The 19,408-nt window shown below is 50.5% G+C and overlaps 5 protein-coding genes across 5 annotated transcripts; 3 read left to right on the top strand and 2 right to left on the bottom strand.

Annotated features, from left to right (window-relative positions):
* Nucleotides 1–2,094: 2,094 nt before the first annotated feature.
* PFICI_14245 (uncharacterized protein) lies at nt 2,095–3,989 on the top strand (the record flags this gene model as incomplete). Its single annotated transcript, XM_007842826.1, has 2 exons — nt 2,095–2,148; nt 2,364–3,989. 2 exons carry the CDS (start codon nt 2,095–2,097, stop codon nt 3,987–3,989), a joined length of 1,680 nt encoding a protein of 559 aa, XP_007841017.1.
* A 3,236-nt stretch (nt 3,990–7,225) lies between these two features.
* PFICI_14244 (uncharacterized protein) lies at nt 7,226–8,980 on the top strand (the record flags this gene model as incomplete). The annotated part of the gene is made up of 4 exons (XM_007842825.1): nt 7,226–7,546; nt 7,607–7,968; nt 8,041–8,390; nt 8,451–8,980. 4 exons carry the CDS (start codon nt 7,226–7,228, stop codon nt 8,978–8,980), a joined length of 1,563 nt encoding a protein of 520 aa, XP_007841016.1.
* Nucleotides 8,981–10,874: 1,894 nt separating this feature from the next.
* On the top strand, nt 10,875–11,851 carry PFICI_14243 (uncharacterized protein; the record flags this gene model as incomplete). The annotated part of the gene is made up of 7 exons (XM_007842824.1): nt 10,875–11,039; nt 11,128–11,143; nt 11,202–11,225; nt 11,279–11,302; nt 11,369–11,392; nt 11,476–11,666; nt 11,822–11,851. The coding sequence occupies 7 exons, from the start codon at nt 10,875–10,877 to the stop codon at nt 11,849–11,851; spliced, it is 474 nt and encodes a 157-aa protein (XP_007841015.1).
* Nucleotides 11,852–14,016: 2,165 nt separating this feature from the next.
* Nucleotides 14,017–15,895, bottom strand: PFICI_14242 (uncharacterized protein; the record flags this gene model as incomplete). Its single annotated transcript, XM_007842823.1, has 4 exons — nt 14,017–14,513; nt 14,605–15,214; nt 15,379–15,562; nt 15,705–15,895. 4 exons carry the CDS (start codon nt 15,893–15,895, stop codon nt 14,017–14,019), a joined length of 1,482 nt encoding a protein of 493 aa, XP_007841014.1.
* Nucleotides 15,896–16,877: 982 nt separating this feature from the next.
* Nucleotides 16,878–18,548, bottom strand: PFICI_14241 (uncharacterized protein; the record flags this gene model as incomplete). The annotated part of the gene is made up of 3 exons (XM_007842822.1): nt 16,878–17,993; nt 18,069–18,281; nt 18,396–18,548. The coding sequence occupies 3 exons, from the start codon at nt 18,546–18,548 to the stop codon at nt 16,878–16,880; spliced, it is 1,482 nt and encodes a 493-aa protein (XP_007841013.1).
* Between the last annotated feature and the right edge of the window lie 860 nt (nt 18,549–19,408).

Genomic DNA, 19,408 nt, shown 5'->3' with positions numbered 1-19,408 from the left:
ATCTGACTATGGAGACTACATCAGGCGTCTGAGAGGCTGGTGATGGTCCCTTGGGCCACATTTCGGGCTCTCCTTGGCCTCCCAGCATCGCCCGTGTTGCTCTTGGGAGATTCGGGCGTGGCACCGATCGGATTTGTGTCGCACGACCTGACGCACCCCACGGAACCCAATATATACTGCTGAGGTTAATTATAGAGAGCCGTTAGAATCATCCAATTTGACAATTTGAGGCTACATTGGGTAGTAAACCGGATGCATACTTCAGCAGCATGATATCACATGTGCAATCCGTCAGACTGTCAGCGTGAATATCTTGCAAGACTTGTGAGGGCCAAGGACAGATGTCAGCCCAACCGGAGGATACGGGACATCCGAGTGGACGGCCAGAGAATGCTCCTCGATTGGTCCCCGGTTCTCCGGCAGAGGTTGGAGGCACGTAGGACGGCTGATCGAGCTTCGATTGAAACGGATGGAAATATATCCACACATCACGCCGTTTCATCCTCCCGGCTTTCCCGGCGTCTTCACTTGGATCTTGACCTCATCGTCGGTGCACAGGCCGTCGAACGATGTGCCCCGCGAAGAAGGCGAGGAAGGAAAAGAAAAGCCCGGAATGCTGGATGAAGGGTCCGGTTAGAGGCGGTCAACACACCAGAGGTCGCAAAATGGAGTCCTGTCACGGGCAGTGGGGTGTCGTTGTTGCGCTTCGGCACATGCGCTAAACACATTAGCGGTTAGGGTGCACTGTTGGCGATAGGCGCCACTTGGTCCCATACAGGGCGTCGTCAGGGCTTCCGGCGTAGCAAGGTCTGACTGGTCACTGGTTGACGATATGCCAGATGATCGAAGCCCGACCGTACAATCCGTCTTCCGCGCTTCCATCTTGGGACCCTGGACTGGACACCCGGAATAATCACGAGCTGGGGAAGGAGATGCTTCAGGCTCGTGTCCTTCTAGAGACTGGAAGTTTAAGGGTTCGTGGCCGGGACTAAAGTGGTGACCCAGCATACATACATTCGCTACTGCAGTACAGCAAGGTCAGGATGGAGTCGAGGTGCTTCCGGGGTCCTGCCTGGCCTGCATGGAGGTCCAACAGACAGTGCAAAGAGGTTGTCTCGCTTGCATGTTTCTGCGGTGTAACAGCTTCTAGTGGAAGTCGGGGACAGGCTAATGCTTCTGGCCGCAGGTCTAGCATCACTGTGCATGTTGCGCGCATTCATTCATGCGAGATTGTTGCTGTCGCCTGTGATTGAACAGATCCCCTTGCTCTGTACTGTGCCAATTGTCGCCGTGTCCTCCCGATTTTCCAAAGTGCAACTTGTCGCGCGGAAGATTGAAGTGCTGGCAGAGGAGTTATTTTCCGGATACTTACTGGAGCGAGACTAGGGTCGACAAATAAGGGTTGGCGATCAGGAAGATCATGCCGACTTGACGCCCGATCATGATGAATCGACGTCCAACCATTGCCGACCAGCCACCCGCTCACTCAATCAGGGAATCCGAAGGGGGGTCAGATAGGTACATGGCATGGCAGAGAGGGCGGTTATTAGCATTGGATGTTATTAGTTGGGTATTGATTGAAACCAATTGGCCGGCTGCTGGCTGTGTGCGTGCGATACGCCTCCGTGACAATCCCTAAATAGCCGGGGCTACATGAGAACAGTGCTTGCTCACTCGGCGGTTCCCATATTTTTATTCTGTCGACAGGAGATCCCTGGGTTCATCAATATCTTTATAGCAACGCCGTGACAAGCGCATCGTGAAAAGGAAGAAGGCTCATTACGGTCAGTCACCGCACGTTTGACTCCTACCTTTACATCATTCAAGTCGACCAAGTTACCTTGTCCACTTCAGGGCTTAGCAGCTGAGACTCACCGCCAGAGTGTCGTACTGCCCAGTTTGCGGCTTCTCCTGTTACCTACATTACATCGTACATTACATTAAGTTAGCTCCCGTCCCAGGCCTCCCGTCGGTCGATCGCCGCCATTTTTGTCCGACTCAAGTTGCAACCATAACCTCTTCTAAACCAAAAGAGAGCAAACGAGGTGCGGAATAAGAACAAAAGAAGCGAAGCAACAACAACCCATTTCAAGTATGGCCATTGAGACGGTGACCATTATCAACAACTCGGGGAAGATTATAAGCAACGTAAGTCAACTACTCGTCATCCTGCAGTGCTATGTGCCTCCCTGTACCCCGCAACACCAACCGCCCTAAAGCACTATCGCAGCGTTTGTCGCGCTTAAAGGGCTTTTCAACACACCACCAGCCAGCATGTTTGCGGATGGGACAAGAAGAAGAGCCGATGTCTGAAAAATTACTGCAAGAGTATACTGCTAACATTATACCTTTCACTCCTGCAGGGTAAACATCTCTTTGGTCTTTTCAAAGAGGCCAAGGCATCGTATCAAGAGAAGAAGGCGGCCATCAAGGCCGAGCGTGCAATTAAGCGCAGCAACACCTACGACGTCGCAGCCGTTCCGCAGTACTACGATGAGGTCGAATACGTGAGACCTGCCCCAGGGCGCCGGGTGTCGCATGACGACGTTGAGTCTCACACATCTTCCCGACGGAGCCACCGCTCGAGGCACTCGAGACGTCCCGAGGAGCGCTCGCGGTCGAGGGGGAGGTCGGCCTTGACGGCTACCAATCTCGAGATCCTCTCCGAGGTCTCTTCTACAGCACCCTCGCGCGCTCCTGCAGCATACCAGTCTCCATATGCTGAGACCATCCCTTGGGAGGGGGCCATGAGCCGGCCGACGATGCAACACTACCCAATCGCGGCTCCGGACTATGGTCAAATGGTGCCAGCAATGCCTCACCAGTTGGTGCGCTCGCATACTGAACCTGTGGTCCCGACGACCAAAAAGAAGGAGAAGGAAATCGATATGAATTTGGCCTATGGCAACATTCCCCCAGACCTAGCATCTCGTGTGGATCTTGACCCAGCGTACAAGGCCGCAGCGAAGGAGCAGCATGCGCATACACTAATGGAGCGAGTTGAGGGTCTCCTCATTGAGGCGCACTGCATGCATCACACGGCAAACCACATGATCGAGCATCTCAAGACCAGGCCAGAGGCGGCTGCAGCCGTCGCATTGACTCTGGCGGAGCTTTCGACCTTGCTAGGAAAAATGTCGCCCTCGTTCCTGGGCGCCATCAAGGCCGGTAGTCCAGCCGTTTTTGCTCTCCTCGCCAGTCCGCAGTTCCTGATTGCCGCGGGTCTGACTGTAGGCGTCACAGTTGTCATGTTTGGCGGCTGGAAGATTGTGAAGCGGATCAAGGAGGCAAAGGAGGCCGAGGCGGCCATGGCTTTTGAGGCCCAGCAAGCGCCGCCTATGCATTACCCAGTTGGCGACCTGCCCATGGGCCGCGATCATGTTCTTCCGTATCCACCTACCGAGTACAGCGCCGAGTTCGACGAGGCACTGGTGCTTGAAGAAGAACTCAGCACCATTGAGACTTGGCGCCGTGGCATTGCACCATCCGGCGAGGATGACTATCAAAGCAGCGCCGATTTGGAGCTCATTACCCCCGACGCCATGCGCAGCCAGTACAACCTGGATGATGCCCAGTCCGTGCGGAGTGCGCGCACTACGAGAACCACCAAGACGCACAAGTCGTCCAAGAGCCACAAGTCGACAAGGAGCAGCAAGAGCCACCATGCGGATGACGTGAGCATCCCCGACAGGCAGAGCAGTCGCGACTTCAAGGACTCGCAGAGCGAAGCGGGTAGCGAGCGCAGTCATCGTAGCCACCGTTCTTCTGCATCGAAGCGGTCAGAGAGAACAGAAAAGTCGTCGCGGCGCGGAACCATGCTGCTTGAAGACGGTTCGAAAGACAGGGAGAACACTATCGACGTGGTTATTCGTGGCAAGAGCAAGGAGAGCATGTTGAAGAACATGTTCAAGAAGAAGAAGAAGGACGATGACGAGAAATCGAACCGACTGGAGAGCGTGCTGTCCTTCAGGACTGAGACGAGGGTGTAAGTAAGTAAGTGGTCATTGCATTCAACAGGCGTATATCGCGTAGAAATCGGGGTTCAAGGTTTGCATTTCCGGATTTGTTTGTTTTTGGGTGTTTGGACGAGATGATAGATTATGAGGCATGACATTGTGATTTCTGCCCTTCAATTGGGCTTCAATGTTTGAATAGTTTTTGGCTGGTTTGGGGCTTTGGGTTACTGGGGGTCTGATTGTTCTTCTCGGGGCGTGTTTGCAAGAAGATGGCGAAAAGAAATGAGGAAATGATAGCAATATCATTAGATGAGGTGGATTAATACACCTAGATAGCATTGATATAGGAAATTCGCCACGAGTTGCCATGAATCCAGTGAAGTGCCTGTCAGCCACTTGATCTACTTGAGTAGACCCGTAATGGGTGGTGTGAGACTGTTTGATTGAGATGTACAGAGCATATATGCCTCCGTGTCCATTGATCAGCAGGTCCTCGTATATTTTCATAATATAGTCGGATCTAATCGCACTATATTCGCGATTACGAAAACCACGTCTTAGCTTTCGCTCTGCAAGGACCTCCTGGCTTAGCACTCGAGGTTCGCATACGTACGCGTGACGAATTAAGCGCGCCGCCATGGGCTGATGACTGAGCAGCATTGCGCATTATACGCACTTGCCAACGGTATGATGTACCGTCGGAAGCAGCTAACTCTTCTGATCATCGCTCAAATAGTCTGAATTATTCCCAAGAACGAATTTGAGGCCAGAGTCCAGTCTTGCTTCTATTTGTTGTGTTATACTACCTAACATGGTGGCGGGCTGGTCCGAACGGCTTTTTGATTTTTGCTGGTGGGATCTGTTCTTCCCCCGCATATGCGTTTTGCCAGGAATCTCCCTGGCTAGCCACGCCATCTGAAGTTGAGAATGAGGCTGAACGGTGGTGCACACAACCTTTTCCCCAGACGCGATCCTTTGGGCGAAAGGATGGAGGGACGGACACTTCCGGCTGGGTTTGGGGGCGCTTGCTTGCCATGGATCCTGTGCTATTCTTTAAAATCCTTCAAGCCACCTCAGGTACGCGAGTGCATCCCGTCAGATTGTTATCTTGGGATGCTGACCAGCAGAAGCGCTGAATTATATCTGCAACAAATCAGAGCATTGTGTATTGTGCCCAGAATTGTAAAACCCCCCTACTCCTGCGTCGCGCTTCAACCATGATGTAGGACTTTCATGTCAGTGCCAGGTGCTTGCAGCGAGCTGAGGTGCATAGAATGCGTGGACTGTTCCATTCACTGGTGCCAAGGTGCGCCATTTGGACCTCGCTATATTTCTTCTTCTTTCTCACTCTCTTGAAAATGTGCATCTTTTTCCTAATTTAGAACACGACCACAGACGGCCGCAGCCAAAGTCCGCGGCCGAGTCATGCAGTAGGAAATGGAGTCTTTTCAGACACTGGTGGATCGTAGGAATCGTGTGCAAACTGACAGTCCCCATCCTCGTCCCAATCAATTCTTAGGGTCTCCATTGATTGGGATTCGCGAATTCATCTGAAGGTCGGGGACCAGTTACCGATGGTTCGACCATTCCATGTCTAGACTCGTGCTAGACTCCATCTAGAACCGCGGATCGCGGTCTAGCATCTACATTACTCAGCCGTGTAACGTGGTGAAGTTGCACACGACTAGCGGCACTGCCACAATGGAGGTGTGCTTTTTTCTTGTTCTTGCTATTTTACTACCTTGATCCAGGAACATACATTGGAGCTTTATACGCAATCAAGCAACGCATGATATACTCTGTACACGTAGGCAAGCATGTGGCAGTCAAGTGTTATTATCAATTGCATGGACACGAGGTGCTAGATCAAAAAGAAGAGGTCAAGGAAAACGAAGAACAAAAGAAAAATTTAGATGGGTGGGTTACTACCCCAGACCCACGAGAGCGATCGAGAAGTGATGTGATTGATGTGTGTGTGATCAGATCAGGACGGTACCTGAGAGTCCTTTTCCAATTGCCTGCCACTGCAAATGTTTCCGTCATGAAACACACAATGCATCCTCTCAACTCGCGTCGCTTGAAAAATGCTGCCTACCTGAGACTGTCGCGGTCTTGACCAACTCAAAAGGGACAAAATTGTTTCCATGCAAGCCCCTGGAAAGAACACGAAGGGGAAAAAAAGAAGGAAAATACGCGGCCGCTTGCTTATGTTTGGGTCTTGGCGGGCTACTCGCTGCTTTGATGGGAAGTTTTTTAGTATGGAATACACTATGCGTACCCCTGACAGCCAAGCCCTACCGCGGGAGCTACGGTCACCTACCCACGTAGCCCGCAAACTCCCATTCGGTCGCTTGGTGTCTTGGTCAGCGCCCCTGGCCTGTTCGTCTGTTTCAAAAGTCGCAACCTCGACGCCCTCGGCTTGTCGTGCACACTGCACAGGGAAAGAAGCCGCTGCCCTCTTGCTCAAAGATTATCCCAATGAGGTCTTTACTCGTGCAGAGGGATTGGAGGGAGGCAGCCTTCTGAGCAGCGTGCATGGTAGGTAGGTGCTTGGGCGTTGCGCTGGCGCTGGCTTCTGTCTTGAAAGCTTGGCCAGGGAAATGGCTGCCACATCACAGACCAAACACTGGCCATGGCCCAGGTGCCAACCAGGAACCCGAAGCATTTCCCAAGATTTCAGGCAGGCAAGAGGAGGAACCAGGAACTCGAACAGGGGGGTCACGGATCGGCAGTCGAACCATGGCCGCACAACTTTATGGGGGGTGGACTCCCTAGCAAAGCCAGCGAGCGTCCGCTGGGAAGCTGCGCAGTGGATTCCCTGGACCTGTTCGGAGTTAGTGCTGGGCAGTGGAAGTAAAAAAAGATATCATCCGCACTTCGCCGGGGATAGGCCCCGTTTGGCAGCTCTCTTGTCCTTCTTCTCTCCTTCATTCCTCTTGTTGATCCTTCCTCTCTTTGCGAGACTGGAAAGAAGCTATTGTCTTTTTAGCTATTTGCCCAGTTCTTCTCCGCAGCTTCTATTAATACCTACTTCTCACGCTCCTTACCCTCTCTTTTTCACTTTTTCCTTGCTCTGTACCTAGGCTATAAAAGCAACCCGTCTGGCGTTTCTCTTGGGTCGATCCCAAAAGAATACCAATTGGTGTTTCACTAGACCTTGAAGAACAGAACCTCAAGCTTTCGTGCTCGCGACTTACAGTCCAAGTTGCGACGAGACCCACAAAACCGAATAATTTTCGATCCATCGTTCACTCTCACCTCTAGTTGCAATGGGTGAAGACGGAGGCGGAGCCGGCACTGGCGGCGGCGGCGGCGGAGGAGGAGGAGGAGGTGGTGGTGGTGCTGGAGGTGGTGCTGCCAATGGTCATGCGGGCGGTGGTGGTGGCGCTCACGGAGCTGAGCCCGCCTCGGTCAACGGCGGCAATGTCCACGGCGGCGCTCACGGTGCAACCGGTACCAACCCACCTCCGATCAAGGTAGAACGACTACCTACTGCCACAGTCGAGGAGGAATATCCCATCTCCCCACGTGCCAACACACCAAATCCTTTTAGCAGAAGGAATACACATCTTGACCTGGATGACTACTTTGTAAGTGAGACACGGTTGCAACCGTTCAAATACAAGAATTGCTAACTTAAACGTCTATAGTCGGGACCCCGAGATCTGGCCAAGCATTCGAAATGGCCACTCTTCCTCCAGATGCACGGTTCCATCACCCCAAAGATGATTGTGCCCCTACTTTTCGTTGCCGCATGGTCAACATGGATCACTGCCGTCACCATGTTGTACGATAACATCGACCTCAGTGTAGGCAGTGTTCTCCTGACAATCACTGGTTTCGTCGTCAGCATGGGTCTCTCTTTCCGAAGTTCCACCGCCTACGAAAGATATGCCGAGGGTCGCCGGTACTGGGGTACATTGACACTCACTTGCCAGACGCTGGGACGTGTGTTTTGGGTTCATGTGAATGAGCGTCCTGACTTTCAAAAGCAGGATCTCCTGGGCAAGCTGTAAGTTCACTTTCGACCAGGTTGGGTGACATTCGGTTCTCGAAAATTCTTGGGCTAACTCAGACAAATCAGTACTGCTATGAACATGCTTGTTGCGTTTTCTGTGGCCCTGAAGCACAAACTGCGATTCGAACCTTACAGCAACTACCAAGGTCTCGGCGAGCTTATTGACCATCTCGAGACGTTTGCCAAGAGTGCCACGGAGGAACACCCCTATCAGGCAAAGAAGCCCAACATGTTCAAGGACTTTGGTGATCGACTTGGTGTCTCTTTTGCTGCTTCAAACCCTCGTAAGACGATCAAGAAGGCGACCAGTCCCACCGGTAACCTTCCACTCGAGATCCTGTGCTATCTTAGTGCGTACGCAGACGAAGTGGTTGCCAATGGCCAACTGCCGATTCCCATGACCCAGACCAATCTTTGTAAGTTCCCTCGTAGAGCTTCTACAATCGTGCCAAGAACTTGAGCTAATGGCCATATAGACAACGGTATCGCAACTCTCAACGACGTTCTCACTGGAACCGAGCGTGTCCTAAACACCCCACTGCCCATCGCCTATACCATTGCCTTCTCTCAGATCACTTGGGCTTACATCCTCGTTCTGCCCTTCCAACTTGTCGGCACACTGGAGTGGATTACTATTCCGGCCAGCATCGTCGCTGCGTACATCATTCTCGGAATTCTCTTCATCGGTCGTGAGATTGAGAACCCCTTTGGCTCCGACGTCAACGATCTGCCTCTCGAGTTGTACTGCAAGCAGGTCATGGATGATCTCGAGACCATTGCCGCCAAGCCCAAGCCTCGCATGGCTCAATACGTCGAGTCTTCACGCAACAAGGTCCTGTTCCCGTACAGTGACTCGAGCTATCACGCCTGGGCACAACGTCCCGAGTCCGTGATCCGCGCTGCCCTGCGGAACCGACCATACAACAACTTTGAACGATCTACAGCGACTGCCAATGGCAAACCATCAACTTCTTGCAAATCAGAAGATAGCCGCGAGATCGTATAAACATGGCCTAGCCTGTCGCCCATGGGGCTTCGAAGTTGGGGCCTCATTCTCAATCCTGCATGTACGGCATCTCAGATTGTCTTGATTTCTCAACTCATTGTTCGGTCCGGAAAAAAAAAATTGGAATAGCACGAAAGCATTAGCGGAGTTTTTACCTGGTACATCTGTTTCTTCTTCTTAGATAATCATCGGAACACAAGCCGTTTTACCGATATACATATATAGCCTGGGTCGATATCTCCTTCTAGGTTGATCCTTCTTTTCACGACTCTCTTGCACGACCCAATATACCACGTCATCGCAAGCATTGCCTCTTATTCGTATATGTGCTGTTCATTCCATGTGAAAAGTGTTACGTCGTCCTGCTGCCAATAGAACCTAGTAAGCGATCGTTATTCTGGGTAAGAGTCTTTCGCGGAAACTAGGATCTGCATGCCCGTCCGACGGCATCGACTCTCCAGCTTACCATGACAAGACAATTGGTGTATTATTCTGCACATTGATGTTTGAGTCGACGAGGCGAACGCCAAGAGGCAGCTGCGGCTGAATTGATGCAACGGTAGCCAGCCATTCAAACTCGTGGCCGACTGATGTTGCCGTTGAGCACAAACTTTGATCGACACCCTCTACATCTTGGACTTGCTCCTTTGGCCATGCCGCCGAATAGACCAGGAGTTTCGCATATACATCTGGGCATCTTGCGACCAGTCAGTCCGTGGCGGACCGGCAGATGTGACCTCTTGATCAACTCCCCACCCGCAATACTGACCAAAACGGTTATAGTCTCCGCACAGAGCCAATCACTCCGTTGGCTCGCGTAGATGGAACGGGTCCTCCAACTTTACCGCCCCTTCCCTTCACCTGCCTATATTGATCGCATACCACTATCACTAATTCAACAGGTCCCTGTCCCAAAGCGGCAATGGTTCAAGGCCAAGCTTTTTCGCTACTTCGGTCGGCTCGGAGACTTGTAGAGCCTCGAGAGTCGACTGCATCGCTTTGAACCATTCATCATCTTGGATACTACCGTTGGCCATGGATCTTGAAACAGTGGTACTAGGCAATTGGGATCCATTTTTCAACTCTATTTTGCATCTCAAGTGCGGGGTTATTAATTGAACGTGTCAACTTTTGTGAGTCGGGTTGCAAAGCAATTACCATGACCCGTACATGGAATGCCAAGAAGCAAGCACGATGACAATATGGAATAACAGCAATCATCTACCTAGAGCCAAGACAATCTATACTGTTCATCTCGGATCTTCGGAAATAATTGCGAACATCCATCGGTTCGGAGTCTAGAACCATGTGGCGGTGATGTCAAGCCCGACAAAAGAGCATTCTATAAAGAGTATGATTAATTAATGTTTCATTTGCAAAGTCTTGGCACGAGGTTACAGTGACAATATAACTCTTTGCCTAGGCGAAACTCTAGCGCCAAGACAAGATTGAGTAGCAGTTGGATGGTTGGCAGCCTGTGGGCGTTTGTCCGCCCGCCCCTGGAAGGGAACATGTCTCTGCATGGGGAGGGAGGGCAGGGCAGGGATAGAGTACCCGTGGGACCTGCCAAGAACGGGATACGGGCTATAGGAGATCGCCCATCCGCTCCGCTCATATGGGGAAAATAGAGAAGAAGAACAGAGGATGAGATGAAAAAAACAAGTAGAGTGTGCTCCATCATGTGATTATACGCCATACTGACCGCATTTGAACTTGCAAGTCCCGAGGAGGGCTTCGTCCCATCTATAAGAAGAATATCCACCCAGTATCCGTTTTCTCCTCCTCTTCTTGAAATCAGGAGTTCTGCAGTGCATTCGTTTCTCACCACCTTCATTGAACAAGGAAAAATCAGCATTCTTTATCGTCAGGAAAAACAGAGAAAACAAAAGTCAAAATGAAGTTTTACTTGGTCTTGATGGCACTCGCTGCCCTTGGCAATGCCCTGCCCGCTGTCGAGGGTGAGGTCCAAGGCCTCAAGCCCTCTGGTCCGGCTCCCTTCCCCTCTGGCGAGCCTCACCACCACCACCCTCACCCAAAGCCGTCTGGTCCTCCCCACGAGGTGAGTCTTATCTCATCATTTGGCCATGCGTCCATGCAATGCACATGGCTGGCTCTGGGTAACATAATGCTAACGTGATGTTTGATAGCCCCACGGACCCAAGCGTGAGTAACCATTGGTAGATGAGTCTAGTATTGAGCAGTTATATTGACAACTTTCAAGCCACTGGAAAGGGCGGTCCTAAGCGTAAGTACCTCGTCACCAATCATGCCATGATATGTAACTGACTGTGACATTAGCCACCGGCAAGCCTGGCCCCAAGCGTGAGTGAAAATCAAGAAAATGACATATATCTGAAGACATGAGAGATTGACATTATCCCCTTTCAGCAACTGGCAAGGGTGGCGCCAAGCGTAAGTTTGATACTCTAACCCCATCTTTTTCTTTTCTCTTTTCGCCCCAATGCCAAATTCTAAATGATGTTTTCTTCTTTTAGCCACCTCCCACCCTGAGCCCATCCTGGGTCTCGGCAACGGCAAGTTCCACCCTGGAAAGCCTTCTGGCAAGCCCTCTGGCAAGCCTCACCACGGACACCACCCCAAGCGTAAGTCTCCCAAGTTCATTTGTACAGTACTTTTTTGGCATCAGACTGACCATGCCGAAAACGCAGCCACGGGAAAGCCTCCTGTAAGTCTTTGATACATCAACGATCGAGTTGGAGAGAGAGAAGAACAAGAAGAAAGGGAAAAGCAGAAAGGAGACATGGAGGGGGAAGGGCGGAAAGAAGAAAGGATGACAAGTGGCTAGACCTGAGCGGGACGCTAATACTAACACTCGAGTAGGGACCTAAGCCAACAGGCAAGCCTTTCTAAGAGGCATGTATTGGGGTTGACAGACTTGGACAACAGGTCAAGGAAGGCGATTCATTTCTAATAGCTACAAGCCTCGAGCGGTACCATCAGGGAGTTCATTGCAGGCAGAGAAAGCACTTGATCGGGGAGACTGTAGCTATGCACTATGTATATATTGATTCTGACGAAATTGTTCAACGAGAACTGGACGAACCAAACTGCTTCTATCCAGTTGAGTACCATGTATGCTTCAAACACCAATGCGCCGTGGCCCATGCCTCTTTAAGCCTATACTGAGAAACCCATAGACGCAAAGCCCCAAGTCACAAACACAAAAGACGCAAGAGTTAGAACCTCCAACAGGGATTTAAATCAAAAGAAGAGTGCAAATTGCCAAGTAGCGTCCTCTCCACGAGCATATGTCGGATCACCTCAGACATCATACGAGGTTCTCCTGTAGTCTCTCTCTAAGGAGTTTCGAGGAACTCCTCCTTCTAGTTTCGAGGACCTCCAGGAGCTTGTGTACGCTTTTCTCTCTTCATATATTTCCTAAATTTCCAAGTAATTAGAATTTATTTCTTATTCCAGTCTTGCACCTGGTAAACTTTCATAGCATACGAAAGAATACCACAAAACAATACCACGAAAGAAATAATACAAGAAGCCTTTAAGAAATAGATTGCGAGAACTAGAGGGAAATAAACTACTCACAATTTTTGAAACTACAAAAGGGCGTCAGGCCCAGATCCAGTATCGATCGCTATTGAGGGCCTTCCAATCGGTTTTCTCTCTCTTGGGGAGGCTCTCGGATACGGTGATGGTTGTTGTCTGTGGCAAAAGGGAGAGCTGGGATTGTAGGCAGCGCATGGCTCTGCGGACTAGGGATGGAGACGGACGGCAGTTGAGCCTGAGATGGGTGTGCTAGTAGCTTCTTTGAATTTCTGCTAGTCGTCGAAAATTATGTTGGGTGGATGTATGCGTGGCGATTCCCGCTGGATCGAGTGTGCATGCTCAAGAAACGGGTAATGGACATGAATGAAGTCTGTGTTGGCACATATGCAGTCAGCTCTGTTGAATGGTGATATTGGAGCATTAAACCAACATTGAGCTATAAAAGAAGCTCAAATTTGAGACAAGGGAGAAAAAAGATGGGTGAAGGACATCTATGATGGCGTTTTTAGGGATATAAATATGGAACGAAAAGTTTTTAATTGACTTAAAACTGAATATATAAACATTTGGGACATTGGAAATCGAGGTTCTTGAAGCTTTCGTGAATGGACGCAAGTGATCAGGTTGGATTGAGGATGTGTTATCAAGGAGGTTCTGGGATGGATTCCAGAAGGGACAAGTCCGGAGGGGGAGCCCGGCTATCTATGCTAGAAATCCCCCTACTGAAAGGGAAAGAATGAAGATACTTTTCTACCTTGCGTCCCTTTCCTGAACTAAAGGTGTAAGTATCAAGATGGAAAGTACACCTTAAACCTGATGATCGGCCCGGACAATCATAAACAAAAAGTCTATATAAGGCAGTCGTGTCCTCGTCCGGAATGAAAGTCTAGCCACTAGGGTACCCGGGTGTCTCACTTTTACCGTGTTGTTGGGGCAGGTAGTCCCACCTAGAGAGACAGCCCTCATACTCAGCGCCGGATACGTTACAAAATAGTTACTAAAATTTCTATTATTGGCGTTATGTACGGTAGCAGTTGACATGAACGACATGAATTGATATGAATTGATGACATGAACGGCAACTCGCTGGAACCAATGACTGACAGTCAATGGGCAAGGGTAACATCTAGCGGTTGCGTGGTGAGAGGCGTGAGTATCCTGCAATCGGTTGTGGCCCGTTGCCCCCGCTATTCTTGAGGCCTCTACGTTCTCGTCTACGTTCTCGACTTTGAGAACGGTGGCGAAGAAACATCCAGGCCAGTCACTAGAGCAAGTTCCCGTAGTAAGAGGGCCTCCAGGGAAGCATAAGAGGGATTTATGGTGCTGACATTGGAGCACCTTGAAGAATTTCTTGTCAAGGCAAGTCGGCGATCTGAAGGCTGAAGTTGAGATTTGGGTCATGATTTCCATGTATGCACCGTAAAAAAAAAAAAAAAAAAAAAAAATAACGAAATCAAGTTTTTGACTCATGTGTTTGTTTAAAAAGTTCATGCTCTAGTCCTTAGCGTATGAATCTATTCGTCCTTGGTATACTTTGTCCACTGCCGCCAGCGGTGACCATATCTGAAGATTGCAATTGGTATGGGCGCAAGACTCAGCATCATGGCGCCCAGAACGGTGAATCCCCATCCGTAGCCAAACGAGTCAATCAATGGCTTTGCGAGGAGAGGCAGGAAGGTACTCATGAGACAGCGCGTCACGATCATGGCTGTAAGCGCCGAAGCAGAGTACAGCCCAAAGGCATCGACGACGTACGTCATTAGGGGCATGAAGGAAAACTGCAGGGTGGCGCCAAACAGGGTGATGGCCAGGTACAGATACGGTACCTGCAGTGACAGCGCAGGAACCCACCCGTAAAAGGCGATAGCGAGGGGAAATAGGAAACCCCCCAAGATGACGAAGGGCAGCCGGAACTCGGGCCTATCCACGCCATCATTGGCGTCGCGAAGCTTGACAAAAACCTTGTCGAGAGCACGGTTCAAGACGAGAGCAATGGTTATTGAGCCAGCACCTAAAACATCAAGCTGTCAGTCATGTGGCTGCCTTGGGAGAAAAGGAAAATGAAGGAACTGGCTCTTGGGCAGTCAGAAAAAAGTACTCACTGAAAAAGATGAAAGCTGCTCCGGATGTCGCTGGGTCGAGGTGAAATTCTCCTTCGACAATATCCGGCAGGGTTGTCGAGATGATGTAGAAAAACGTGAAAGTGACAGAGCCACAAAGAGCCGCGAGCTGCAGGACGAGAGACTGGGAAAGCACCAGCAGGGGTCTCATGATAGCCTCGCGCAGCTTTGCAATACTATGCGCACCCTCGTCGTACACACTCCTCAATTTGTCATTTCCAGTCTCCTGTCTTAGCCTGGCAGCTTTACGGTTCAATATGGGCACCTTGTACGTCTCGCGGAAGCAGGTAAGGAATCCAATCTCTGCAATACCCGCCAGTATGATACTCATCCAGCACACAGCCCGCCATCCAAGGGTTTCGGAAACAGCAACACTGATTAGAGGCCCGACAGCGCCTCCGGTCAGTGGAGCTAGCGAGATCAGACTCATCGCAGAGCCCCTACGCTCAGTGACGAATATGTCACCCACAATGGCAGGATTCAGCACATTGGTGGCCACCACGACACCAGTCAGTGCTCTAGCCGCAATGAACATGGTGCTGTTCTCAGAAAGGACTGCCAAGAGAGTCGTCAAGATGAAGCCTACATTGCACTGTAACATGTGTGAGCAATTGATGTTCGTTCCAAGCGACCATGTCCCATTGAAAGGATTTTTCTTCTTGTGCGCAATGCTGACGCATTCATTGCTACATCAAACCGGAATCATCTCCTCCTATACCATTCGAAATCTCCAAGGGATCCTGGGAATTTGCTTACAGCATTCATGACTGGGTAGCGGCCATACATTTCCGACAGTGGCGCGATTAAGAGCGGTCCGGCGGCCTCGCCTAGCTCCCAGATTGTGACCAGGAGAACGCTGGCCGACTTGCTGGTTCGCCCGTCATCCAGATCCGCTACAATGCGATTTGCGACAGGTACGACAGAGATGCAGGTAAAGGTACTAAAAATGGCGTCCAATTAGCATTATCATATGGAAAATGGCATTATCAGATGGAAACTTTAGGCATGCCCATGCCAACACTATATCAAAGTTTTCGACAGAAAAGAGTGTCCCAAAAAAGAGACGCAGCAAGCAAACGTACACAGTAAAGGCCATAAAGGCCATCAATCCGACAATGCACCATTTGTAAGCCTCTGGCCAATCTAAAGGATTTTCCTCGTCACCCTGGGGGTCAAAGGTGACGAGATTCTTGTCGGAGGTCTGATCATGGTGAGCGTCCAGGGTTGTGGGCGGGACCGCCTCAGCGGGGAGTAGCGGCTGCGTTTCGTCCATGGTATTGGCCCGTGTGGCGTTGTCCGCTTTTAAATCCGATTCAATCCTCTCGGCTTCGAAACCAGCTTCTGACAACTTTGCCTATATCAGAAAAGCAAGAGAGGAGAGAGGATGCGGCGCATTCTCGATTTGTGATTTTGAGACGACCCGCGTTGCTTGCATAAGCCGGCTTCGGCTGTAAAGTGGATCAGTTGGCGCCTGGCAAAAATGGTGCTGCGAGATACGGGTAACCCTTGTAAAGACGCCATTTTCGCGCCCTTTGGTTGTCTTTCGGTGACAAGCGCCCCTGGACTCTCTTGCTGACGGAGAATTTGGATGGGGGGAAAAAAAAAAGCCATGGTTGTTCCAAATGCGATATTTGTATTACGTGCGTAGTACCTTGGACATCTACGTATATGACACGGCATATTGTGGTGTCATGGATCGTGTAACTTGTAGTATGTGACATGTAATAGGCAGTATATTACGCAAGATAGGTAGCGATTGTGGGCACTAAGTCGCTATCGCAGGCAATTGGCACTAACCATTTCAACCCAGGGACGGACTCGTAGACCGCAACTCGAAAGATAAAATGTATTGATGGAATCAATCTCTATGTCGTCAATTGAGCCCTTTTTTCGAACTGACTTCTCAACGTCATAGTTATTGCAAGTGATCAGACGGCTGCGATTGGCCTGCTGAGAAAATCTAATCCGATGTAGGAATGACATGCCGCTCGCGTATCGTTGGCTGTAATTTCGAACGCCGAGTTCTGCTGTGTCATGCTATGTGCCGCGTATGATTGCACCAATCTTGACCGTATGTAGACGTGGTACTTCCAGCGCGCTGCAGAGATGCACAATTACGTGGTTGCCGCCTTGCATGTATTTAATGATTCATGTTGCGCTCTGCTCGAAATGGTGGGTATTAATCGTCATGCTAGCTCAAAATTTGTATCTATCCATTTATCTATATTTAAAAGTTTTATCTATATTTACAAGTACTAAGCCTTTATCTCAGGCGATGCATTGTTCATGTCATCGTCGGTCGAGCTTGGATGGGCAGTCGATGATTTCTCTGTCTGCTCTGGCTCTTTCGTTGCAGGATGTCCACTGGACTCGACATCTTGGGTAGGCTGCGACGGGGTCTTCTCAGTGACCGACTTGTTTCTGAGATCCCATCCTCCACCCCAGCCAATCCAGCCCGTCTCGTGGGGTCCGCGCAGCAATACTAAAAGCAGGGCCGCACCCATCAAGCCAATGCTCAAGGCACCACTACGTATCCAACCTCCATCGGCGTACAGATTATTGCCGACGGCAGTTCCAAAGAGTTGGCCGCAAAAAGTCATTACCATGTAGACCGAGTTTACGGCGTTTTGCGCCGTGGGGTCGACATTGGCGAAGGCCATTCGGTTCGCCACGACAATGGTGTTCATGCCCAGGTCGCCCAGGAAAGCCCAGATCACCGGGCCGGCGAGCGAAAAGGTCCCGACAAAGGTGCCGATCAACACTGCGGTAAGAGTGACGAGAATAGCAATGATCTGAGTTCCGCTCGGATGGATGCGCGAGGTCAAGAGTTTGGACACGACGGGATTGAGGCACACGGGCGAGATGCCGACAAGGGCGAAAAGGCCAATGGCCAAGGTCGACAAGTTGAACGGGTCTCCCGCCAACTGAAAGGTCAACGTGGTCCAGAACGAGGTGAACATGCCCATGGTGCAAAAGGCAATGAAGCCACACTGCGTCAAGACGGGATGCTTGAACGGCATCTTGATAATAGTGAGCAGGGCCTGGGGGTACGAGCCGCCGGGTCGGAGCACCGGGTAGTCGGGCATGTACAGGAAGAGGAGGACGTAGATGGCGATCTGCAGGCCAAACGACATCCAATAGACGCTCCGCCACGAGCTGTACTGCGTAATGATACCGGCGAGCAGACGCGCAATCAGGATGCCAAAGAACAGACCCGACATGACGATGGAAATCATGGTCGCCCGGTGCCTTTGGGGCGCATATTGGACGACCAACGGGAACATGAGCTGTGGCGTTACCGTCAATACGCCAACGATGAAGGACAAGCCCAGGAAAACGGAGAATGATCGCGTTAGAGTCAATCCCAACCACTGTTTCACACGTTAGTAATGATCAAATAGCAAACATAGCTACGGGGGTTTTCCCAGGGGTGGAATTTGACTTACGATAAAAGTTGTGCAAAAGATGAGGCCAAGAATAAGAGGCCGTCGACGGACGATATCACCAATGGGAATAACAAACAGCAGACCTCCAGCGTAGCCGGCCTGCATTATGGTCGGCACCAGCGACGCGCGCTCGTCGCTGACCTGAAAGTCATCTGCCAAGACATTGAGAATAGGATGACTGTAGTAGAGATTGGCCACACTAAAAGCAGCAGCCTAAAGGGAAATGGGTACGTTAGCGATGGTTTGTCCTTCCCCATGAACGTGATGTCTATTGTAGTTGCGAGATGAGATGCATAGGTAGGTATCGAGGCTTGGCAAGGGACTTACACAGCCAAAAATAAGGTTGCGCGTCCATGTCAGATCGTGGTTCGCCGTCTCGTCCCACCTCAACCACGGTGGCGTCCAGTCGAGACTGCGGCCGAGCCTCGAGCCGTCCCGGCGCCGAGGTTGCGGGGCCTCGGTTTGACTTTGGGAAGACATTTTTTTTAGAGTTTCTTGTCAGCCTCAATTATCAGGAACAATTGCAGACTGCCAAGATTCTAAGGGGTCTGCGCCAATTATGTATACATGATTCCCAAAGTTGCGAATTGATACATGTATATATTGATGGGAAGAGGGACCGGCAAAAAAAAAAAAAAAACCCCCATGACGGTATCTAATTTCATTTTTTCTAACGCCGCGACATTCCCGCCGTCTTATCGCCGATCAGGGGGGCGGCCTATCTTCAGTGGAGTTGCATCATCGATTTGGGGATGAAATTTGCTTGCAGTGCTTGCTTGTGCTAAAGTCCGATGCTAGACCCTGAAACCGTTTTTAGCGGCCGCTTGGACCTGATTCTTATGGAGTTTTCGGAGTTTCTACAGGGTCAAATTTCAACCAGTGAATTGATGCTTGGACTTGACATAAAATCTTGGAAACATCACTCATGTCTAGCCATTTAACCTGCACTTTCTTTAATCCATTGACTAGCTCTTCAATTCGGCTGTTTTCCTTCAAGTCTCCACAGGTGTGGACATACTGAGCGTAACGCGATGGGTCCTGGCTCATTCCTATAGCTTTGTGCATATATCTGCCCCGAATCTTGCCCAGATCCCTTGAGTTGTGTGTTGTGGGCTATAACACGCCAGGGCGATAGAACACGAGAACTCATGATGCTGACCAAATAAAAGCAGAACACAAAGAAGAGGAGCTGCAGTGTGCAGCGCCCAGATTTACATCGTATTGTCACTGACTTGATCATTCTATTCCGTGTCAACGGACAGTCCAATTTCTTTATTTCCACTCACTTTCCCAGCCAAACTAGCAGATATGTAGTGCTTGGGGCACAGGCTGAGTATCAG

Source organism: Pestalotiopsis fici (genome assembly GCF_000516985.1).
Source record: "Pestalotiopsis fici W106-1 unplaced genomic scaffold PFICI_Scf_12, whole genome shotgun sequence".
Lineage (NCBI taxonomy): Eukaryota > Fungi > Ascomycota > Sordariomycetes > Amphisphaeriales > Sporocadaceae > Pestalotiopsis > Pestalotiopsis fici.
This window is presented reverse-complemented; position numbering and strand designations above follow the sequence as displayed.